Here is a 26,393-nt window from a genome sequence, read left to right as displayed (position 1 = left end):
CCTTGGACATCCTTCACTTGCCCTGCTCTTCAGCGGTTGTTTATTTAGCCCACTTGAGCGTTTCAGTTTGAGGACATCTGAGTGAGACATGTTTTCACCCTCATATGTCTGACTGAGATCATGTAGGGTTTATGTATTGTGTGTGGAGCAGCAGATACATTAGTTTTTGTTTTTTCTCTCCATGGTAGCCTACTTGTGTACAGTACTTGATGAAATTCGTTTTCTGAGAATTTTTCTCTTCAAGCTCGAGGGAAGAAACCTCTTGAGAGAACCAAATATATCTACCTATTCCTCCCAATATGAAATTGTAAAAATAATCCATTAATTAAATTTTGCACTTAATCATTTTTTGATGGAATATTTAATCATGTTGCTGAGGGTTGCCCCCAGTTTTTATCTTTTATGCTTTTCAGTCTTGTAAAAATATTTCTTTACCTCTCTAATAGAGGCGATAAAACATGTTTACTGTAGAACATGTTGGGTCACCTGGATTTGATGTTATCTACAGAAGCTTACACATATCTCATGAAATTTTAGTCTTGACAGGTTGTTTGCAAGCTCTGTTTTTAGAAGCACACTCCTCAGATCTCTCTAGAACGTTGTCTTCAGCTTGTGAAGAACAGCAGAGCCTCACTCTAGGTGGCCGTCTTTTTCAGCAAACAAAAAAACCCACACATCTCACTTCTGCTTTTGCTGACTGCCATGACAGTCAGCAGAGGAACAGACAGGAGGGGAAGCTGCTCGCTCAGGTCTGTGCTCTTAAAGCAAAACACTTCCATCTGTGTAACGAGATAGCAGAGCGAGCAGAGGCAGCAGCTCCACTCAGCTGAGCAGGACAGTCTAAGACCTTGAGGAGCACAAAATGGTGGATGGCCATGCCACTGATACTCAAGCGTGATTGGCAGTGTCTCCTTGGCCACAGTGGGGCAGGCTGCATGAAATGGAGTCCTCTGTGTGGAGCGTTGGCCCGGCCTCAGCTCTGATGCAGAAGATAATTCTGTCATCCCCAAGAGAGTGAGTGCGAGAGAGAGCGAGAGGCGAAAGAGCAAGCCAAGTGAGGTGACTGTACTAAAAGAAGGTTGAGCTTCCAGAGAATTTGAACCATGCACGTCTAGCTAGCTTCCACCTAGTAACCTCACTAAACTAATTGATTTCCTGGGTTCTGACTTCTGCTATTAACTGAATTTCTTAATTTGGTGCTTTCTGCATTGAACCGACATTGCAGTGGCTAGAAAAGAAAGATCAGCGTTGATGAAAAGATTCATTTTTGGTTTGGTAACAGGAATGAAGAGAGCGACTATGTGAGGGCATTCATTATCTAACCTTCACACCCAGCAGGCTTTAGCTGGGGGATTTACCAGCCCTCTGTTTTTGTTGCTTTGTGCAAATTTCAGGCTTGAAGGTCACATAAATATCTCTGAAGGCTCATGATTAAAGGTAAATTCAGAAGATGTAAAAGACTGCAAGCGGCTACATTTTGAATGGGGCAGTGTTTGTTTTTTTACAGCAAATTTTCAACATGACAACCTGAAGACAGTAGCCACACAGAAGATGGCCATTAATGCTTGTCTCTTCTTAATCTGCTTGGTCATTATCTTCTCTGCAAAAGAGGTCAAATGCTGCTACTGAGTGCTCTGTGTTGCAGACGCCCCTTTATTCAGATGGCACAACCTCAGCCTTTTGCTAAACACAAAGGCTACCCTTGGAGCAAGGTTACTTGCACCATGATGGCCAGCTTCTTTCTTTTGTTTTTGGTAGCAGCTTTAGTGAGAACTATGTTGCAAATTTGCAGGTTGGATTTCTTTGATTGAGAAAGGAAATGTCTTTTGTGTTTTGCAGAGATGACTTTAGAGAGTGCAGCGATATTAAGTATTTAAGGCTGTCTGACTTGGTGGGTGATGTCAGGTAACCATCTGTCAGGGCGGGACAGACTGACACATGCACCGTCTGACCTTGCAGTATGGACGACGCAGACATAAAATAGGAAAACTATCATCTATCCCTGGGATTAGCATAGTGTTGCGACTGGGAGCCATAGTAATGGTATTCCTCTCTCTTTCTCTCTCTCTTTTTGATGTGAGGTCTTGCTTGAAGGCCTCAGTCAGCAGAGTACTTTGAGGTCCCAAGATCAAATTCCTTCAATCCTCTTCTCTGCTTGTGCTTTACTACTGATGTGGTACATGTTTGTATCACGCAATGCATTAGCTTTGATATTGAATCAGAACTTTGCTACATTTTAGTTTTATTTGTTGGAATTTGCAATCCTGGGTTGCATAATGACAAGAGATTATCCTTGAATCCTTGAATAAAGGACAAATTCAGTTCTGCTTCCCCTTCATTTTGTGCCATTATACCTGCATGTGAACCTGATAGGATGGTGGTAGGCCTACATGATCTTTTCCCTTACATAGACTCTTTAAGGGTCGCCTGGGCCTGCAGTGGTGAGGCGTTTCTTTTTAACGCCTCTGGATGTGACACCAGTGAAGGTCAGGCTGCAGACAGATCAGCAAAGCTCACTGGTGTGTAGCGTGTCAAAGGCTATGCACCTGTATTTACCAGTTCTCCGAGACAATCAGGGATTACTGAGCTGGTTTCTTGAATGTTCACCAAAAGATCCAGACTTGTTTTCTCATTCATTCAGTTAAAGAAACCAGTAAAATAGATTTTAACATCTCTTTTCAAGAAGTGAGCTACCTTTGCTAGCCTGAAGTGATTCTAATTGAATAAATTATTAACTATTTTCAGTGAATGTCAAAATGTACAGAGCGAAACATGGACTGCAAGGAGCAGAAACAATTTTTGAGATGTTACTGCAGAAAGATTCAGACATAAAATCCTATCTAAAACCCTTTGATCTTTGTACTGTCACATGGTGAAGACAAGCTTGAAGACTGAGAGAAATGATTGCACCAATAGGATCTTATCTAGATCAGGTCCTCTTGCTATGAATGATCGTCACGTAAAGAGGAAGCTCTAAAGGGAAAACTACCAAGAGGCCAACAGCTAGCTAAAAATAACAAAAGGACTGTACTGCAGAGTCTATCCACAACATAGACTTAGCAAGAGTTTCATATGTTCTTCACACTTCTGAGCTGAGTTGTAGGCCTACTTCTCACCAAAAACTACATGTTCATTCTGCAAGCATGTGGTTCGTTCCCAAGACAGGAAATGGAACTTGAGTCGAGGTCAGACAATGCCTGCTTTAATGTATGGTGGAGGCATATTTAGGCCTACAAAATGTGACAATTATCTGTCATGAACTGAAAGCACACTATGAAGGGGTTAAACTTCTAAGACGAGGATAACAACCAGACTGGACAACTCTGGTAGTGGCCTGTCATTCACAAGGTAGCCACATCCTACAGCAAATCTCGCTCTATCTTCTTTTCTACTGTGAATGGGACCACTTCCTGTCTCCAAATGTGAAACCACTACAGTGAAACGGGGCAGTCCTAAATCATGGGCGGGAAATTTTTTCTCCATTTAAATCAATATTTTACTCTAAAGTGGCAAAACGCGGCAGTTATCGAATGAGGGTTAATGCTAATTTGTAGTTTGACTGTAGTTACAGATCAATATCTAACTCAAGTTTCCTAACGGTAGCTAACATTAGCCACCATAAGCTACGGGTCATACCAGACCATATATGGCTGTAGCGGTAAAACCCTTGAGTGTGTTGAACCAATCGAAGGTGCGTTTTATTTCTTATGGATTCACCTTTTAATTCATGAGATCTTTTTTTCGTCGTTTTTTTGCTTTATATAATTTATTATTTAAAGATGGATATAATATGAAGCACTGCTAGAATAATGTTTCTGGTTAAGTCAGTGTTAGCTGGTTAATGGATGACTTACATTTTTGATGCAGTATGCTTCCTGAAACAGATTTGTTGTCAGATTAACATAAATGTTTTTCGGCAGGTTGGCTGAATGTTGATGATTTGGGCCACTCTCAGTGACTTCAGGCCCATCCAGGCTTGGTTGATATATTGTAAGCATGATATGATCTTAGCATTTACTGCATAGCTGGTGATTTAGCATATTGTTGTAGCTCAATCCGCCATTTCTATTCAGCATAATGACGTCAGAGAATAAGAATTAAAACTCAATCCAACAGAAACTTTTATCAGAGGAAGGAACCCAATTTTTTTGTTATTATGAGTTTTTTAGTTTAAGCTCAAAATAATTCAAATCCAAACATTGTAAAATGTATGCCAACAGTTTACATGCATGATGGCATTACTGTAGTATTTCCAGCTCCATTCTGCTTTTTCTCTGTTGTATTTCATGCCATTCCCCTCCCTTTTTATTCCATTCCAGCAGATGTGTGATGAATGTTATGACAAAACGTTTATACCGAACATTATTGATTGCTCACATCTCCTCTGAAAAGGCCTGGTTCATCGATCCGCCAGGTGGGATCGATGCCTCATCTCTGTGCATTCAGACTTTCTCGAATAAGCAGCAGAATGTGATCACATCATTTAAGGAAGCTCTCAGCTCTGGTCACAGGCAGAGAGGGGTGAGGTCACTGTCCAGCTCACTGCTGCTCTTATCACTGAAAGGCTGTTATAATGAAACAGATATGCTCATCAAGACTAGAGTAACAAGATATCTATCTGTCACGTAAAGGCGGTTAGATTGTGGTGCTGTAAATTAATTCAAATGTCAAAATACATTACATTCAAGAGGATTATCATAACATGTTATGTATAAAATAATCCATTGTAAAGGTATTAGAAGCCAAAGTGATAGCTAAGACTGCTAGTTAATATCCTATGGGGTTGCAGCCATGGAAGTTGATAAGCCTCATTATTTTCAGATTTTATCATTTTAATTAAATATTTATATATATATATATACCTCACAGGTTTAATCACATGTTTAAAAAGGTAAAAATGTATCTATGTATTCATTAATTTAAGCTAAATGCTAACATGCTGATACTTGTCAGGTCTCATGTTTTGCTATTTTGCACTAAACACAAACTACAGTTGAGGCTGATGGGAGTGTCATTGGTATTATTAATATTTGATCATAAACCAAAGTTAATTTAGTCCCAATGATGGAGCTAGAAAAAGTCAAGGGATCACCAAAGTGTTTTCTGCACCAAATTTTATGAACATGTTTACTGTAGTATTGGGTTATTGCAATCTGGACCACAGTGATGGACTGACCATGGCTAAAAATGCCAAACATTTGCCAGTTCAAGCTCCTCAAATGTAAGAATTTTTGACATTTTCAAGAATTAAAAAACAGACTTATAGTAAAACTGTTTTGTTGCAGCCCCAAATCTGAACCTTGATACTTCACCTGTTCTCTCTTTTCTTCCCCTCTATTCATTGTCTGATCTCTCCTTTTAACATGAAGACTTCGTTTACTCTAAACTTTGGCATCTTCTTGTAGCAGGAACACTTCTGAGTGCAGGGGGACATAACAACAGTGTGAGAATCAGTTTAAATCGATCTGCTTTTCATGAAAATCTGTAGAACCAGAAAATGATCAGCAAAAGAACCGCGCTTACCCACATTTTCTCCACTTTACATGCTTACTGAAACAATAATGGACTCCTGTGCAGTGCTGTTGTTGTATCTGTCAATATGTTTTTCTCCTGTGTTGGGATTAGGCGGCAGCACAGTATTGGAATATGAAGGTCATTCAGGTCGGACCAGCTTTTCTCTTTTGAACTAGTGTTGTTATCTGGTACGGGGCCGACAGATAAAAGCCAACTGTGAGATGAGAGTGTGAGCTGCACACAGGCCAAAGAATCGCTACAAACCAGGCGCTGGTATTTTGGCTGGCTTGCATTTGATGGCACCAAACCTAATCTGAACCGAAATAACTTCCAAAGCACGTATTAAGAAATTCTCCAGGGGTACTTTTTAGGGATAATGCCCTGTGACATATTCATGGCTTTAATGTGTGTTTCGGACCTTCAGGTAAGGCAGAGCTATGAAAAAACCAAGACGCTAGAATTCAGACCTCCGTGCGTATTTGAGGTGGTGATGGTGATGGTTAACGAGGTGTTCTATTTTCTTTCTCTTATGAATGCTGTGCATGCTTGGCTAAGAGAAAGTAAGCACATATGGTTGCATGTTTGTGTGGCAATCCAAACGTTAATTATGCCTCCTGGTTACCCTTTGGCTGTGGTTTCACTGATTGTAGCAGCCCTATGACTGTTCACCATGATTAATACAGCAGAAATGGGCCTAAAATACTGTCATAAATATGTTACGGCTCCATAACACCATTAACGATCTTATTTAATTTTATTATTATTTTATTCGCCACAAAAAAAGCGGAACATTTTCTGTGTGGGTGTCAGCTTCTCAAATATGCAGATTAGCTGCTTTTCTTTGTCATGTATGATAGTAAATGGTTTATCTTTGTGTTTCGGATCAATGGGATAAAACTAAATATTTTAACGCCACCTTGGGTTCTTTTGAAATTATAATAGCCAACATTTCTGTACATTTTAAAGAAAAAACTAATAATTGTTACAGTAGTTGCAAGCGTAGATGGGAACAATTTTCACACCAATGTGGTGTATCAGTTTATGCTTTCAACAAAAAATATATAGAGAGCTGTAATAAAATTTAATGTGCAGTAGTTGCAAAACAAACTTTTTAGTTGTTAAAAGGGATTCTAAGGTTAAGTGAGTTTGTTACAGCTCAAATAGAAATGGCGTGTTCAGATTTCTTACAGACGTGGAAGGAGTGACTCAGTTGTCCTGTCCCTTAGTGTCTCTGTGGCTGCTCATTGCAGCTGGGATGTTAGTGGCAGTCAGTTTGGCGTTCCATCTTTGTAAGCCAGTCTTCAATCTGTCTGTAGAAGTTAATATAGTTAGAACCATGTCATGTCTAGTCCCTTATACTGTCCTCCTTGAACAGCTTTAGCACTTCTGTCACCATGTTGGAATTTTCCAGATTTTTCCAATTTTTCCAAATTGTACTGAAGTAGCTTTTAAAAGGAAAAAAATATTCAGTCATCCTTTATGTTCTTCACATGAAAGAAACTACTTTTAGTAGTAGAAAATACTTTTGTGTGCGTTCAGTAGTCTGGTCTAGAGCTGCAACTAATAACATATTTGCCATCAATAAATCTGTCAATTATTATGTCAATTAATTGTTTACCTGTTGGTCTGTAAAACGTCACAAAATAGGGAAAAATGTCCAACACAATTATCAAAGCCAGAGGTGATGTTTTCAAATTGCTTGTTTTGCTCGTCTAACAGTACACTGAAACTGTTGCCAATTAATTTTGTCATTCAAATAACTGACTTATCAGCTCTAGTCTGGTCTGATCCAGGTCCTCATAAAACAGTATATCCTCAACTGTCCATCACCACATGAGGTCTGTTTATTTGAATATTTTTCATGATCATAAAACTGCTGCACTCCAATTAATAAGTATCCATTTATGTTAATTGTTGTGCCAAGTCAGTCTACAAAATGCTGTAATATTATAACGTTGTAACTATAATCTTCACTCTAAATCTCACACCCAATGATGCAGTCACTAGGTGTCGGATGAGTAAAAAAAAAAAGAAAAATATTGACTTTGAAACCAAAGCCTTACCTCACTTCTTCTGGTTTCAAAATCCCTCAGTTGTATCTGGTATCTGTAAAGATTAAAGGTTTGGTGCCAAAATAAATATTTCTTGCTGCTGCTTGACTGGGCTCATACTTGCATCAGCAGATGTTGGATTTCAGAACCATGATTTGAGAAATCAGATACAAAGCTACTGAAAGGCTGTCATACTGGGATAAAGACAGGTATTGTTGAAAAAGCGCCAAGAGGGCTTTTAGTAGTAGTATTTCATGTAAATCAGGAGCAAGTTTGACCAAAATATAATTATTCCAAAAGCACTAGCTTCTCTATTCACTTCTACTTCCTTCCTTCAAGAAGGAAGTGAGTTGTTTACTAAAGAAAATAACTGACCTTTCACAACTGTTATCTACTTTATGAAAACGGTGCATGATCCCAAATGTTAAAATAATAATGGAAAATTATTTGAAATCGGTGTAGGTTAATGGTGGTCATTTTTATGAATAACAACTAGATTTAAATAGATTTTCCTTTATACAGGAGTCTGAGTTACAGATACATTTCTAAAGTATTATTATTTCTGACTGGCAGAGGGACCACGGGGTGTAATTCTTCTGTCATTTGTGGTCTGATAACAGTATTGAACAGTAAAATCATCAAAAATGAATTAATTCAACAAATGCAGTGCCCCATGCCATAAAGCTATTCTCAAAGCTACTGTAGCTGGTTGTCATCAGCCCTGGCTGTCATCTTTGTTGACACAGTGTCGAAGCTTTTGTCATAGAGAAGTGGCCGTTGTTTCATCTGTCAGCCCCTTGCCCACTTTTTTCAAAATCATGCAGTGGGACTTTGGCTCAGACCTGTTGGTGAAGTTAACCTTTAAGGTCTTTGGAATAACCCCTTAGTTCAAATACATTACTTGTGATGCATTTTGTTGTGATCTGTGTAACAGTCGATATATACAGTGGGGCAAAAAAAGTATTTAGTCAGCCACCAATTGTGCAAGTTCTCCCACTTAAAAAGATGAGAGAGGCCTGTAATTTTCATCATAGGTATACCTAAACTATGAGAGACAAAATGAGAAAAAGAATTCCTGAAAATCACATTGTCTGATTTTTAAAGAATATATTTGCAAATTATGGTGGAAAATAAGTATTTGGTCAATAACAAAAGTTCATCTCAATACTTTGTTATATACCCTTTGTTGGCAATGACAGAGGTCAAATGTTTTCTGTAAGTCTTCACAAGCTTTTCACACACTGTTGCTGGTATTTTGGCCCATTCCTCCATGCAGATCTCCTCTAGAGCAGTGATGTTTTGGGGCTGTCGCTGGCCAACACGGACTTTCAACTCCCTCCACAGATTTTCTATGGGGTTGAGATCTGGAGACTGGCTAGGCCACTCCAGGACCTTGAAATGCTTCTTACGAAGCCACTCCTTCGTTGCCTGGGCGGTGTGTTTGGGATCACTGTCATGCTGAAAGACCCAGCCACGTTTCATCTTCAATGCCCTTGCTGATGGAAGGAGGTTTTCACTCAAAATCTCACGATACATGGCCCCATTCATTCTTTCCTTTACACGGATCAGTCGTCCTGGTCCCCTTGCAGAAAAACAGCCCCAAAGCATGATGTTTCCACCCCCATGCTTCACAGTAGGTATGGTGTTCTTTGGATGCAACTCGGCATTCTTTCTCCTCCAAACACGACGAGTTGAGTTTTTACCAAAAAGTTCTATTTTGGTTTCATCTCATATGACATTCTCCCAATCCTCTTCTGGATCATCCAAATGCTCTCTAGCAAACTTCAGACGGGCCTGGACATGTACTGGCTTAAGCAGGGGGACACGTCTGGCACTGCAGGATTTGAGTCCCTGGCGGCGTAGTGTGTTACTGATGGTAGCCTTTGTTACTTTGGTCCCAGCTCTCTGCAGGTCATTCACTAGGTCCCCCATGTGGTTCTGGGATTTTTGTTCACCGTTCTTGTGATCATTTTGGCCACACGGGTGAGATCTTGCGTGGAGCCCCAGATCGAGGGAGATTATCAGTGGTCTTGTATGTCTTCCATTTTCTAATAATTGCTCCCACAGTTGATTTCTTCACACCAAGCTGCTTACCTATTGCAGATTCAGTCTTCCCAGCCTGGTGCAGGTCTACAATTTTGTTTCTGGTGTCCTTTGACAGCTCTTTGGTCTTTGCCATAGTGGAGTTTGGAGTGTGACTGTTTGAGGTTGTGGACAGGTGTCTTTTATACTGATAACAAGTTCAAACAGGTGCCATTAATACAGGTAACGAGTGGAGGACAGAGGAGCCTCTTAAAGAAGAAGTTACAGGTCTGAGAGCCAGAAATCTTGCTTGTTTGTAGGTGACCAAATACTTATTTTACCGAGGAATTTACCAATTAATTCATTAAAAATCCTACAATGTGATTTCCTGGATTCTTTTCCCCCCATTCTATCTCTCATAGTTGAAGTGTACCTATGATGAAAATTACAGGCGTCTCTCATCTTTTTAAGTGGGAGAACTTGCACAATTGGTGGCTGACTAAATACTTTTTTGCCCCACTGTATATGTCTGCCTTGTCTCTGGATTAAAGTAGAATTAACGCTTAAAACAAAGTTTTTACAAACATTGATGAGTACATTAAGGAGGTGAAAAATAAAAAACCTTAAAAAAACATCCTCTTAAACAAATTCTTTATGTTTTACTATCCTACAACTATTTATTTATTCTATCTTTTTTTCAATTGGTTTTTTTTTGTCGTTTTATGGCGTTATGTACATGGATTTGTAGTGGTTAAATGACATTGCCACAAGATCAATATTAATACGCATAAAAAGCAGATCAGCTTGTGTTGTTACTTCCTCCCTCCCTTCTGTTCAGTCACAAAAAGACACGTGAACATAGCTGATGGACAGAAAATTAATCGGTTATTCATTTCATATTCAGATAAGTCGTTTTTGTCCCACCATCTCAAATGTGTGAAATTGATAGTATATTTAATTAAAGTTATGATCATATTGATCGGAAAAGAAGACACTTCATAGCAGCAGCCCTACATCAGTGTACATGACATGCCTGCTGATGCTTCTCAGTAAAGGTCTTTCATTGCTGCCAGTATTGTAGTACAGGTTTTGCATTTCCATCAACTTCTATAAAATAAATGCACTACCTGATGATGTTAGCACTTCGGTTTTTGTTATTATAAAACATATGTATTATGCATTTACTGCTCATTGTCTTGCTTTTTGACCAGATGTATTACACGATTGAATGATTTATTTTATTGCAGCATTCTGTCACAAGTTGGCATATTTCATGGCAGGAAGTGCTTTATAGTGGAACAATGGGCCCGAATGACAGATGCACATCATCTTACAGTGGGTACGGAAAGTATTCAGACCCCTTTAAATTTTTCACTCTTTGTTTCATTGCAGCCATTTGCTAAAATCGAAAAAGTTCATTTTTTTTCGCATTAATGTACACTCAGCAACCCATCTTGACAGAAAAAAACAAATGAATTTTTTTTTTGCAAATTTATTAAAAAAGAAAAACTGAAATATCACATGGTCATAAGTATTCAGACCCTTTGCTCAGTATTGAGTAGAAGCACCCTTTTGAGCTAGTACAGCCATGAGTCTTCTTGGGAATGATGCAACAAGTTTCTCACACCTGGATTTGGGGATCCTCTGCCATTCTTCCTTGCAGATCCTCTCCAGTTCTGTCAGGTTGGATGGTGAACGTTGGTGGACAGCCATTTTCAGGTCTCTCCAGAGATGCTCAATTGGGTTTAGGTCAGGGCTCTGGCTGGGCCAGTCAAGAATGGTCACAGACTTGTTCCGAAGCCACTCCTTTGTTATTTTAGCTGTGTGCTTCGGGTCATTGTCTTGTTGGAAGGTGAACCTTCGGCCCAGTCTGAGGTCCTGAGCACTCTGGAGGAGGTTTTCTTCCAGGATATCTCTGTACTTTTGGGAGTCCTCCATGTTTTTTTTGGCAAACTCTATGCGGGCTTTCATATGTCTTGCACTGAGGAGAGGCTTCCGTCGGGCCACTCTGCCATAAAGCCCCGACTGGTGGAGGGCTGCAGTGATAGTTGACTTTGTGGAACTTTCTCCCATCTCCCTACTGCATCTCTGGAGCTCAGCCACAGTGATCTTTGGGTTCTTCTTTACCTCTCTCACCAAGGCTCTTCTCCCACGATTACTCAGTTTGGCTGGACGGCCAGGTCTAGGAAGAGTTCTGGTCATCCCATACTTCTTCCATTTAAGGATTATGGAGGCCACTGTGCTCTTAGGAACCTTGAGTGCTGCAGAAATTCTTTTGTAACCTTGGCCAGATCTGTGCCTTGCCACAATTCTGTCTCTGAGCTCCTTGGGCAGTTCCTTCGACCTCATGATTCTCATTTGTTCTGACATGCACTGTGAGCTGTAAGGTCTTATATAGACAGGTGTGTGCCTTTCCTAATCAAGTCCAATCAGTTTAATTAAACACAGCTGGACTCCAATGAAGGAGTAGAACCATCTCAAGGAGGATCAGAATAAATGGACAGCATGTGAGTTAAATATGAGTGTCACAGCAAAGGGTCTGAATACTTATGACCATGTGATATTTCAGTTTTTCTTTTTTAATAAATTTGCAAAAATTTCTACATTTCTGTTTTTTTCTGTCAAGATGGGTTGCTGAGTGTACATTAATGCGAAAAAAAATGAACTTTTTCGATTTTAGCAAATGGCTGCAATGAAACAAAGAGTGAAAAATTTAAAGGGGTCTGAATACTTTCCGTACCCACTGTATATAATACTTGCATATAATACTGAGAAAAAGGGAAAGGCACTGATTTTGCCAACGATGAGAATGTGATAAAGTCTGAATATTAGTTATTCACACAGAGAGACGGTGTTCCAGCGTGTACAAGCTGCCGGTTATGAATCCGTTTGCTTTACCACAAAATGGTGTGATGTGATGCCCAAAGACAAACCAGATGTTTTTTTACACAAAAAATCTAATCTGATCAAGCAATTAAAGGCGAAGCGGGAGGTCTGTGAGCGTCAGCGGCAAGCGTCCTTATCATCTCATCATATATTCTTGCCGGAAGACTGGCATGAATAAATATATTACAGGTTAGATTATTGTACCCGCTGGAAGTCATGTTGAATGTTTGAGAACACTGTGAGTTAAAAAGATGAAAGAACATCACAAGATGAAACAAATGGCAGGCCATGTCAGTTTATACATGCTAGTTAGTGTTTGAATGAATCTTTATTGAGAGCACCATGAGTGACTCTCAACGACTGACGGTCACTGTGATAAAACAAGGGTCAGGCTGTATTTGTCCAGGTGAAAACACTTGACCCCCGTGCTAAAGATGCTAGTGTAGCTAGCTAGTTTTTTCCCGCTCTCCCAATATGGCTGTTTAGAGGCCCTGCTTGTTTTAATAGATATATATGTATTTGGCGCCAGTGTATTGATAACGTAACGCAAGATTTAGTAATGCAATATATTCAAGTATTGATATTTTGTCCCACCTCTACTGCTATCTAGAACGAAAACATTGTTTTGAAAGCAAGGTTTTAGATACTGAAGCCAGGTTATTGGATATTACCCTCTAAAGATTACAGTTGGAGTGAGGTTAAACAGAGACTTACAATCATAAGCTTCATTACCGTTTTAGTTCATGAAGCATTGTTGATAAATGTCATAAATAAGATCATCATGTGTGCTAAATATTTAGATTGAGGTTCGGTTGGAGTTTGCAAGGTGTTTATTTTCCCCATATATTTGCTGCTTTATAGCACATTTATCTGTGATGCTTTTAGTATGTGTTCACGTTGATTTTGTGTCCTTTAGCCTCACCTTTGTCCAAACAGAGCTGGTGGAAAGACGAAACACCTGTGCAAATACCAATGACGTACAACAACAGCCTGCTACTTTTCTTAAAACTAATGTTAGAGAGCTGCTCTTTCAACCCTTCGATCATTTTGTTTGAGGCCCTAGTTTGCGGTGTATTGTATAATATTATGCAGTGTGTTGTATGTGTATCAGCAACTGTTGATCACACTATCAGATCCGGTATGTTGTGTTCTCCTGGATGACATCAGAGGATGGGAGTAGCCATCTTGATCTCCAGCTCCCTATCTCCTGTTTGTGCAAGAGGCCAAACTCTCATTGCTGTTTTCTGCTCTTCTGCTAGACACTATGAGATCTTTCTGGATGAACCTGGAGAAGACTGTGGGCTAAAGAGATCAGAATTTGAAGTATTATACATTCACATTTGCTCTTCTTTCTTGAAACCAAAACATTTATTGATTTTTCTCTGATGCTATCATCTCATCTCTGCAAAAAACCAATTGCTATGGCTCTGGCTACCTGCTGTTATTGCCACTGTATCGCCCCTTTAAAAAAGCAGGCTGTCATTTTCAATCAATGGGTTATTAATTATTGAGGGTGTTCAGGTTGACAAGATGCATATCCCGTCTCGTTTGCCAGATGAATTATCTGGAGCCGGGATGCTAATATTTTCTCTCCCCGACGACATGAGATGGTAGCGCTAACCAACAGTTAAGGACAAAACCTCTGTAGTCTTAATCAGCTTAATGTTGGTTCATTCAAAAGCCCTCTTTCAGACGGAGCAGCTGCTGTCAGCCAGTTTGAGTAGAGGGTGTGACTGCTGGCAGAGCTTGCCGATGCAGAGAGACCGGTTGGTGATTAACAAATGTCAGTAGACTTTGGAATCTGGGGAGCCCAGGCTTTGTCCTCAGTTGCTTACCACCGAAGGTATTCCAGGTGGCTCTGTCATGCTCTCTTTTGCCTCCCGTCTCCTTCCACCCTTCCCCCCTTCAGGCCTTCTCTCTCCTTCTGCTCTCTCTCTCTGCCCCCTTGTCCCCCAGGGTTTCAGAGCTCTGAGATAAAGAAGTTCAGACATACCTCACATTTTTAGACCCCCTTATGGAACATAGTGGGCAGTTTCTCTCCACGTAGTGTTGGTGCATGCCGCGTGCTCTGACCTATTCTTTGGAACAGTGATTCAGTTCTCTGGAAATCCCTTCACGTGTGAGATAAATGTCTCTGGGAAATGAATGGACCAGGCAAAGTTAGCCTTGCAAGAGTGTGAGATGTTTTCTGCTGAGCTGTGTGGGCAGAGGGCTTGGGCACAGGACTGTACATCTGGCAGATAGATTTCTGTCAGCGGCTCTCCAGTGTCAGGCGGACTGCCTTTGAGGAAGAGGATCAGATCTGTGGGTCCATGTTGCGTGCTGGCTGAACACCTAAGCGCACATAGCCAGCTCCTAAAATGGCTGCCCTTGAAGCTCGGCTCAGAGGAGGATCTGAGCAGCTCAGTCGCTGCCTGTTTGAGCCCCAGCTGACTAGATGAAAGCAGTTACACAATCTTACCCATTAACTTGGTGTGGCGCTGGGACTGACTGGCTGAAAAGACACAGCCAACTCTAAGGCAGATGGTGGTTGTGTATTAGACTTTTTTTTTTCTCCCTGGGCATTCCTCTCCCCTTCTCTCCGAAAGGAGTCTCTTGATATCCATGTCAAAGAACCTGGCATTAGGAGGCAACTTTGTTCAAAACAGCAGTGAACTGCCAAGAGAGCAGGGTGGGGCCCCGTGGTGAGGCTGTAACCTGACCCCGAACAACAATGGATCCCCTGGTTGCTCAGGGACATACTGGCAGCTTGGCCGGCTCACATGGAGCTCTCCACTGGCTGGCCAGTTGGGTGTGGGAAGCAGGGCGGGATTCCCAACTGTCTCTGGCTGGATCTCACTTGAAATTTGCAGTATCCAGATCAGTAAATGGAATTTGATTCTGGTATTAAATCTTAATTTGACTATATCTCTGTGAATATCAAAGCTTGTTTTGCAACATAACGCAATATTGTTTCTTTGGTTTTTCTAATAAAAATGACGACACCGTAAGTGTAAAATGTTTTCTTGTTCACTTAAAGGGGGGCAGATGGGTCCAACAAACACAGGACTTTCAACCAGGAAACCTGTGTTTGTGTTGTTTGTGTTGTTGAGTTTTTGGTTGATTTTGGTCATGTTTGTTACGTGTTTTCTATACTTATGTAACTTGTATGTGTTAAATAGTTAACGTGCTAATTTGAAGCCCAACCATGAGGTTTTTCCTAACCTTAACTTAGTAAGTTTGTTTCCCAAACCCAAGAAAGTGTTTTTGTGTGAATACACAACGTAAACCTCGAGTTTAAGGCGACCGTAGTGAAGCATCATAAGTGACGTTCTGGGCTACAGAGTGCGTTAGAAAGTGACATCAATGGGTCTAACCAAGCACCAGTATATGACAAGTTTGGATGAGAACATGTTGATGTTACTTGTCAACAAGTTTTCTATAACTTTGGAATTTTACGACAAATACAGCAGCATTTATGTTTCAAGCTGGAACACTTAAGTAATAAACCTGTGCTAGTTCAAATACTGAGCTTCAAGTCACAATAAGGGCACTGCAAACACAAATATTTAAATTTCTCTTATCTGAGCCTGCCTACTATATGGGCAGAATTGAAGACATTAAAAGAGAACTGCAATGATTTCGCTTTTTAGTCTATGACATTGTCGGATGTACAGTCTTAAAACAGTCTGCATTTGTGTGACATTAACTTTAAATAAATCTCTTTTGCAGTCTAACTGAAAAATCTATAGGGCCAAAGGAAAACAAATGACCTGTCTTGGACAATGAATTTTTACTAAATGTTCAAATGCAACAATGGGCTGAATAACATAAATGTGCTAATGCTCTCTGACTCTAAAGCAGCTTGATAATGCTGCTGTTGTATGAATGTAACTTAATTAGAATGATTCTTCGCTGTATTTTTAAGAGGCCTAAATTAAAGCGGAAAATGTTGATTATGATGGTGTTATAGAATGATATTGATTATTATTCTATCAACCATTGATGGATCATCTTCTGGCATTTCAGCAAGAATAGAGGGAGAACTGATGCTTCTGCTGACATTGGATTTAGTTGGATTATAGACACGAATCATGGCGTATTGTGATGTAGACGTCTTTCATTAAGAACAATGGATCCACAAAGGGTCATGCTGGCAGTGCAAACCAGTAATCCTCTTTGAATACATGCAAAATGTTTCTGTCTTTGCATAATAGAATACACAAATGAATGTGTTATAAATAAAAAGTACTCAAAGAAGTGTCACTTAGCTTTCAAGAAAATGTATTTACTTTGGACAATAATGTGTGATGTTCTCCAGTCACTCTATATTTTCAAGCTTAAGGCAACACATAGGCAAAAAATGTCTTAAAAATACAAAAGGTTAATTGCTTTGTCATTAAACAAAGGAGTTTGGCAGAAAAGAGTAACACATAAAAAGTTGTTATATGCTGCGACTTATGTTCAGTTCATTTTTTTATGTGCAGTGTTAGCAAAGTGTACTTGTGCGTTTAGATTTGGGTACATAGTGTGCAAACAGCTTTCTATGTGTTCACTTCATTGTTGTTTTATAAAAATAAACACCTGCCATCATATGAGGTAAAGTAATGAGGACAATGGCCACCTGTTCATTCAGAATCTTAGGTTCAAATATGTTCATACCTGGAAGGTGTCCATAGTGTTCATAAAAGCACTTTTCAATGCATTTAGTGGTTTGGGGATATCATCATTTTGACCTGTAGAAGCCTGTACTTGTACCACAGGGTGCACTTGCCCATGTAAAATTGACTCATACTATCAGGCCATAATGTATCAATGGGGAGAAATCAACAGCCCAAATGTTCCCCACTAAATAGCCATACTAACCAATAACATTACAGGTCCTCCATGTTAGTTGCATCTTTGTGCATGGGCCATGAGCCGTTTTTGATATGATTGGGAGCCTTGTTATGAATATCAGCTTCATCAACTCACAACAGTTGTTGTACAGACTAAGATGGGTGGATTTAATTCCTTTTGAAGAAAAAGAAAATAAATGAATACTTAAGTTCCTTAGGTTAGATTTAAATTTAACTCATGTAGTGTTTGAGAAACTTGTATCTCCTTTAAAATATATTGATTTATTTTTGCTCCAAAGTAATGGCCTGCACCATGGTACGCACCTATTGTGTTAGCCAAACATAATCTGTGTGAGCTACAAATGCTATGCGATATTATATGGTTTGCGGAGCAAAATGACAATTGAATGCGTTGATGAAAGATCTGTGAAATGATGGCCACATCATCAATTTCCCTTTTTTTCTGGCCAAGTCCAAACTGCAGAGAAGCCCAAAGACATAAAGCCTTCATCTCTCGGTTGATTCATTCAATCTTATTTCAGAGCAGTTGATACAATCTGATGGAATAGTCTGCTCTAAATACTGAGCTGTGGAGCTGCTCTCCAGCTGTTGCTTATCCCAAGGTAATAAAAATGGGACAAATCAGCCCATAATCCCTCCTCAGTCCCTCCATTGTTCTTAGAATGATGCTATGCTCAAAAATGGGACCTTCTTAGTATTCTGAGTACCATCAGCATCTGCTGATTTCTCCTCTTTGTCATGTTCTGTGAGGCTTCCTTTCGCCGTTTGTGGACAGCTTCAGTCGTTTAAGAGATTGAAAATAATTTCATTTTCATATGAAGTCATGACTCTTTATCTGTGTTGTTTTGTCTTCATAATGAGACAACAGAATTTTTTACTGTTTTGCATAAATGATCAAATGTGTATTCTTTATTGCGTTTTTTACTTTTTGCAGTACCGTATTTCAGTGACATATTTCATGACTTGAAGGATCATAATGGTTTAGACTTTTTTTTTATTAGAATTACCATCTCACTACTCCCGCATATTATTCATCATCAAAGCAATCATAAAGAAATAAAAGTACATTATGTTGTTTGTTCAAATGATGCTAATTGAAATTACAGACACAGTCCAAATCCATGTGTCCCTCCAGTGCAAAAATTCCAACAACGTGCTTCATTTTGCGCAAATTCTTAGAAATACAACTTGAAGAGCTTCTATAAATCTAGCAGATGAGACTCTTGTGATGGCTATATTTTGAACACATGATCATGATCATTTGAAAGCTTTGTCTGTTTTGCTTGCCATGGTCTTATTTGTTATGTGGAAAGCATGCGTCTTACATCCTGCACTTGATTATTCTTTGCTCACAGCAGGAATTGCCATCGGTAATCATGTTAGATCATCACCAAGCTCATTTTTATGGAAGGGCATGTTCGCTACACTGAATATTGAAGCATTACGGAATAATATTATTCCTGCTTTGTAATTGCTCTGTACATAGGAGTCTCCATGCCATAGTAAATACCCCTCAATGTGCACTGTAAATGGCTCCTATGAATATTTTAACACAACTATTTTCAATCCCACCCACTTATTTATATATGTATTCTGCTGTGTACGCATTGGAAAATGCTGCATGTCCTCATGAGTTTTTCTCTTTCTTTTTCTTTGCAGGTTTCCCTGATTTTCCAGGGAGTGCTCCCTCTTTTCAGTGATGGAGGTATTGCAGTGTGACGGCTGTGACTTCCGTGCCGAGTCATATGATGACTTGAAGACCCACATTCAGGAAGTGCACACGGTTTTCCTGCAGCCTGCAGATGCAGATGAGTCGAACTCTTTGAAAGACGAGGACGAAGATGAGGAGGAAGAAGAGGAATTTGACGAGAAGGATGAACGGGATTATTCATCTCCTAAAGCTGGAATGAGTATGTCCACCACATCAAATCGGATGTTACAGTTTAATTTGTGGAGGATTATTTCTGTTGGTTTCACATAGCTCTTCATAGTAGGATGCTTAAATCTTTTATTGAGGAGCATAAAATGTATGAGTTGTTGCTTGTTTTATTGACTGAAACAACCGACTGATTAAATAATAGCAAAATGTTAATAAGTTACTTTCCGTCGGACAACTCACATACTTTCTCATCCTTTTTAGGCCCCAATACTACTGACAATTCCAACCCAACACCACAAAAGCAGACAGCTGAAACCCACCTGCCGTTTTTCCAGTGCAAGTTCTGTGTCCGTTACTTCAGATCGAAGTCATTCTTAAGAAACCACACCAAAAAAGTGCATAATGATGTTGAGGAAGATTCAGATGCAAGTATCTCCCCGCAGACAGCCGAGCAGCTCAGCTACACCATTATTATGCACAATGACAATTCAAAAGTGTATTCCTGTCAGTATTGCACATACAAGTCTCCACGCAAAGCAAGAATAATAAAACACCAACTAATGTATCACAATAAGGTTCCCTCAGAGAGCGCTGGAGATCCTTTAGAATACGATGAACCAGGAGAGGAATCAGACTCAGCCAGTGGACTCATGAAGGGAACATTTGCCTGTGAATGGTGTGACTATCAGACTGACCAGAAGGACAGCTGGACTAATCACGTCGTGAAGGAACACAGTGACAAGGTCAAGATAGTTTCCTGCGTAGACGAGCTGGAAGGTGAAGCAAGTGCAAGCTCACCCAAACCAGATTCTCCCTCTGCCTCCCAAAGCCCAACTAGATCAAAGTTGGGTTTCAATGAGGTCGAAGGTGAGGAAGAGGCGGAAGGAAAAACAGAAGAAAACACGTCGGAGAAGTCAGTCCCAGAAATCTCATCCTTTCAGTATGCACATATTAGTGCAGTAACACCCAACAGCACAGGTTCCTCCATTTTGTCCAAGAGGTTCGCTTCATCTGACGTCTCCAATAGTGTCGTAGAGCCGGAAGCCAACTTACTCAATGAAGAAGACTCTAGGAGCAGCTTAGAGATGGATGATGAGGAAGAGTTGGGCGATATAGATGATCCCAGCTATACTGGGACCCTGTCAGCAGATGCAAAGCAGCTTTTAACTGATGAGGACAATAAATTACTGGAGACTAAAGGAATACCATTTAGAAAGTACATGAACCGTTTTCAGTGCCCTTTCTGCTCCTTCCTCACCATGCACAGGCGAAGCATCTCCCGGCACATTGAAAATATTCACCTTTCTGGTAAAACTACAGTGTATAAATGTGATGAATGCCCGTTTATTTGCACCAGCCCTCTTAAACTAGGCACGCACAAACAGAGCCACATATCCTCAGATTTAGACACCATGGACCTAACAAGCGGAAGTCCAGATTCTCACAATGACAATGCTGCAGAGCCAGTTAATGGGGGTTGTGCAAGTTCCAAAGTCAACGGCAAAAGGATAACCAGCACACCGAACGACCAGCAGAACCCTCATCGCTGCACACTCTGCAGCTTCTCTACCACCACTCTGAAAGGTCTGAGGGTTCACCAGCAGCATAAGCATTCCTACTGTGATGACCTAGATCCCACTGTCTTTGAAAACCAGCTGACTGACCAGCCGGACTCTGAAGTGGACGCTTCTCCGATCTTTTTACAAAAAACCCAGACCTCGATTTTAGGACTTGCCACCAAAAAGCCCTTAGTAACAGGGAAAAGGGCCAGGAAGTCCATTAATGATTTGCCTTTGGATTTGTCCTCGGTTAAGAAGAGAACTAGAATTGATGAAATTGCCAGTAACCTTCAAAGTAAGATAAGCCAAAGCCAACAGGACATGATCATAAACCTAGATGACATGGATGATGAAGATGCAGGTGAAAATCACACCAGTGCTGATGGAGAAGGTAGAAACCATGACAATAAAAACTTCACTTATAACACACAGCAGCTTCATGCAAGAGATTTAATGATCTCTCACGAGGGAGGCCGAATAGGGAAAAGAAAAAGCAACCCTAAGTCAAAACCTAGAAACATTCCTATATCACTAACTCTTTCAGATGATTGTGAAAACATCTCTGTTGACCCCAGTGACGGTGCTATCCAAGAGAACGCTGATTATTCAGAGGATCAGGGAACTACACGTTTCTACTGCAAACACTGTGATTACCACAACAAATCAGCGCGTAGCGTCAGCACCCATTACCAGAGGATGCACCCTTACATAAAATTCAGCTTTAAGTACATCCTGGACCCCGAGGACCAGAGTGCGGTCTTCCGCTGCTTAGAGTGCTACATTGAATACACAAATTACAATGATCTGCATCAACACTACATGGATCACCACCCTGAAGCAAGCAATGTGCTCAACTTCAATCAACCAGATCTGGTATACATGTGCCGCTTTTGTTCGTACACAAGTCCCAATGTCAGGAGCCTGATGCCCCATTACCAAAGAATGCACCCAACAGTGAAAATCAACAATGCAATGATCTTCTCCAGCTATGTAGTGGAGCAGTCCCACAAAACGGGTGAATCGCAAACCCTGAGGGAAATACTAAACTCTGGCCCCAAGAATTTGAACTCAGCCGCTTCGACCCCAAGGTCATCCTCCAGCCCAGTGCCCAAAACGGTCTCCAAGACCCCTGAAGCCAGTGCTGAGGCAGACGCTCTCAAAGAACCTATGGGTGGCAATGTTGTTGTGTATGATTGTGATGTGTGTTCTTTTGCTAGCCCCAACATGCACTCTGTGTTGGTCCACTATCAGAAGAAACATCCAGAGCAAAAGGCGTCTTATTTCCGTATACAGAAAACCATGAAGGTCATCTCGGTGGATCAATCGCAGCCTGTTGCAAACTCTTCATATAATCTCAACATGGCTACGCCTCCAAAACAACCAAGCGCAGCACTGTATGGATCAGATGAAGAAATGTACTACTGTAAACATTGCGTGTACAGCAACAGATCTGTTGTTGGTGTGTTGGTCCATTATCAAAAGAGACACCCAGAAGTGAAAGTGACAGCAAAATATATCAAACATGGCGCTCCGACTCCTGGTTTGATGAAATTAATGGATGAATTGCAGATTGCGACTCCCAAACATTTTTTGAAGCAGTTTCAAAATAACGGTCACGATGGATCTAATAACACAAGCCCTAAACCCGGAAGTGGTGAGAAAGGAGAGGATGAGCTGTTTTTCTGTCAGCACTGTGATTATGGAAATCGCACTGTAAAAGGAGTGCTTATTCATTACCAGAAGAAGCATAGGGAAACCAAGGCCAACGCTGACCTTGTACGTCGTCACACTGCAGTTGTCCGGAGTCAGCGCGAGCGCGCACAGATGGTTCAGTCGAGCAGTGTCTCTTCTGCCTTGATCCCAGCTCCCCCGGACCCTGAAAACACTACAACCCTGCGCTCCCTGAAGTGTAGACACTGTTCATACACATCCCCCTACGTCTACGCCCTAAAGAAGCATCTGAAGAAAGAGCACCCCACTGTGAAAGCCACAGCCATGACCATTTTACACTGGGCTTATCAAGATGGCATTCTGGAGGCTGGCTACCACTGTGAGTGGTGCATTTACTCCCACGCTGAACCCCAAGGCCTGCTGCTCCATTACCAAAGACGCCATCCTGAGCACAATGTTGATTACACATACATGGCCAGCAAGCTATGGGCTGGACCTGAGACCACTCAACAAGGGGCCAATATGGAAACTAAACATTACAAATGCAGAGACTGTGCCTTTGAGGCCTGTACAATATGGGACATCACTAGCCACTATCAGGTAGTGCACCCTTGGGCCATTAAAGAGGATGAATCTGTGCTTTTAGATATTATCAAAGGGAATGGCCCAGCTGAAAATATACACCAGCTGGTTGCCCAAGAACATGTTTCTTTCAATTGCCAATCTGTTGAAGATGATGGAGCACAGGTCATGGTCACAACACCTCAAGAAAGCAGTCCCCATCCTACCCACCCACGTCTTTCCATCTCAAACAATCCTTATCAGTGCACTGTGTGTCTGTCAGAGTACAACAGTCTCCATGGCCTCCTCACTCACTACGGAAAGAAGCACCCAGGTATGAAAGTAAAAGCTGCAGATTTTGCACAGGAGGCAGACATCAACCCCAGTTCTGTGTATAAATGTCGTCACTGTCCATATGTAAACTCCCGAATCCACGGTGTCCTAACTCACTATCAGAAGAGACACCCATTAGTGAAAGTTACTGCAGAAGACTTTGCGGATGACATAGAGCAAATCCCTGATGTAAATGAAGGAGACGACAAGTGCAAAACTCAAAGGCAAGGCTACGGCGCATACAGATGCAAAATCTGCCCCTACACGCATGGGACACTGGAGAAACTCAAAATCCATTATGAGAAATATCACAATCAGTCGGCCTCTGAAATGTTCGCTCCCTCTCTGACATATTTCTCTCCCGGTAGAGAAACAGAGCCAGTGGCTGAATGCAGCGCTGGTAATATATCAAGTGCAGGAAAAGTCCAGGAGGTCAGTGAATTGGACCTTGCCCTCTCCCAGTTACCCATCAATAAGACTGAGAAGCATGCTATATTCAAGTGTCAGCTCTGCAAATACTTCTGCTCCACCAGGAAAGGCATCGCTCGTCACTACCGTATCAAGCACAACAACGTCCGTGCTCAGCCGGAGGGTAAAAACAATGTCTTCAAATGTGCTCTGTGTTCGTACACGAACCCTATACGCAAAGGTCTGGCAGCACACTACCAGAAGCGGCACGATATCGATGCCTATTACACCCATTGTCTGGCTGCTTCCAAAACTATGACCGAAACGCCTAACAAAGTGATAGCACCCCCACCGCCAGAAGCTGACAATTCAGAAATGAGTGAAGACTTGCGTTTGGCAGTGGAGAGACGAAAGTGTTCTCTTTGCGCCTTCCAGGCCTTCAGCAGGAAGAGCATTGTCTCACACTACATTAAACGCCACCCAGGTGTCTTCCCCAAGAAGCAGCACTCTAGCAAGCTTGGCCGCTACTTTACCGTTATCTATGCCAAAGAACCTGAGAAGGTTGCTGTCAGTACAGTGGCAGAGGATGACAAAGAAGAGCTGGAGGTTCAGCCCAAACCCGAGCAGGACAGAGAGGTCGAATGGCTGCCGTTCAAGTGTCTAAAATGCTTCCAGTTGTCCTTCAGCACAGGCGAGCTGCTCTCTATGCACTACAACGATCACCACAGCAATGACTTGAAGAGAGACTTTGTGGTATCGCCCGTACCCGAGGAGGAAGACTCCGAGTTGTACAAGTGTACTCACTGTGAGCTGAAGTTCCTTGCTCTGCCGATTCTCGCGAAACATCTATTGAACCACAATGAGGAGTTTCAGAAGAGGGCCATGAGGCAGGAGAGGAGGAGGCAGCTGCTCAGCAAACACAAAACCGCAGAACTTCCCGAGACCAAGCCTGAGAAGGTGAGCAAAGATACGAGTCTTGAAAGAATAAAATGGGCAATATTTATTTTTCCTATTACCATTCATATCTGACAGCATACAATAACTCTTCTGATGCTTCTGATACTATTATAGAGATATAAAGTCTCACTGAGAGTTTCATGAATTTATCTTAACATGAATATATAAGCCCTAAACTATTGCAGTTGTACACAATGTAGTCATATTTTGTGACTACATCGGTGAATTAAAGAAACAATTATGTATTTCCAATTTACTGTCATCGGGAATATATTACAGTGTGATTAATAAGTTTCATGATGAAAAATACCATTGATCTTTAATGTATGTTTAAGAAAAGTGTCTGTCTCTAACTTCATGGAGAATGGGGAAAAGCTCACTGAGAAGAAATAGCAGTATCTTTCCGGCTGTGGCAAAATACATCAGTTGGTTTAGATTATACACTTATTGTCCTTAAAAGGTTAAATCATATTTAAAATACAAATTCTTTTCTCGAAACATTTGCATTTAAAATATGTCAAATGGAAAGAAAATGAAAACTGAATAAAATGTTCTTTTTTTGCATTCTATTTCTTTGAACAGGAAAACCCTGTAAATAAAGCTCCCATAGGATTCAGGTGTAACTTCTGCATAGAGATGCACCCCACCCTCCGAGCCATCTGCAACCACCTTAGGAAGCACGTCCAGTATGGAGAGGTCAAAGAGGGACATGTGAAGGTAAATAGAGTTGGTGTTACTACTTTAACTGTCCCTGGTGTTTCTGTCTTATAAACTTACTCCTCATTTTCCTCTGCAGTGATCTGTTTTACTGGACTTGGATTCTGTTTTTGTTTATAACTGATGGTGGCTTCTGGGTAGACAGTGTGTCAGCTTCCCCCAGAGTAAACAAACAAAGCTGTCCCATTGCAGTGGACAGGGGGTGGAGGCGGGGGGTACAAAGTGGCGAGCCATAACTTTTAGGGCAGCGTCGGGTAACCATTCATACATTAGTATTCCACTGAGGCTGCCAGTGAGAAGAACAGGCCTAAGGATCCAACGTCTCACCCAATCGGAGACCCGGTTCTTCCGCCAGACACTCAGTCCGTCTTTTATGTATTTAAGATGTACTGCAATCACTTTGGCAACTGAGGTCTACAAAAACATGGAATATTTCTGTAGCCACGTTGACTTTTAGGTATATTCAGTATATAGGATAAAAAGTTAAAATGTTAAAATGTTAGTTAATGAAGCTAATGGCACATGCAAACATTCATGGCCTAAAACATCTCTAGCAGATGGAATACATTGTATGTTTTACACATTGCAGAGGGTAAAAATGAACGTTTCTTTTTATAGTATCATGAATAGAGTTTCAACTCTAGAACTGCAATGGCTCTGATAGAGTTGGATGGAAAAGAAAACAGGCTGACAGTGCAGTCAGGGCAGACCGGATGGCAAGGTTGGGTCTGTGGATGCCACATCTTATTTATGGCTGCATGAAGTGCAGGGTCAGGTCCTTCCACAGAAAGAATGAGCTTCCTCCAGGCAATAAAAAAGTCATGGTGATTTTCTGTCTACTTGCGACGACTACAGAAAACCAGCCAGCACTCCAGCAGATGAAGGAAGAAGAAACAGATGAAGGAGTTTTGTTTTGCTGTTGGTTCATGTTGTTGGTCGATGTGCGAGTGTGCGAGGTCTTCTGTTTTAGGTCGTTTTGTTATTTGACTTGTTCTTC

The 26,393-nt window shown here is 41.0% G+C and overlaps 1 protein-coding gene across 2 annotated transcripts in view; it reads left to right on the top strand.

The window, feature by feature from the left end:
• Positions 1 to 26,393, top strand: part of znf462 (zinc finger protein 462) — a 51,059-nt gene that overhangs the window by 6,695 nt on the left and 17,971 nt on the right. For both annotated transcript variants that reach the window (XM_054612495.1, XM_054612497.1), the window contains exons 2-4: positions 18,971 to 19,221; positions 19,452 to 24,679; positions 25,262 to 25,396. In XM_054612495.1, the coding sequence (XP_054468470.1) occupies positions 19,011 to 19,221; positions 19,452 to 24,679; positions 25,262 to 25,396 (5,574 nt within the window). In that variant the 5' untranslated portion in view covers positions 18,971 to 19,010. The remainder of the gene's footprint in view (positions 1 to 18,970; positions 19,222 to 19,451; positions 24,680 to 25,261; positions 25,397 to 26,393) is intronic.

Source organism: Anoplopoma fimbria, chromosome 14, assembly GCF_027596085.1.
Source record: "Anoplopoma fimbria isolate UVic2021 breed Golden Eagle Sablefish chromosome 14, Afim_UVic_2022, whole genome shotgun sequence".
NCBI lineage: Eukaryota > Metazoa > Chordata > Actinopteri > Perciformes > Anoplopomatidae > Anoplopoma > Anoplopoma fimbria.
This window is presented reverse-complemented; position numbering and strand designations above follow the sequence as displayed.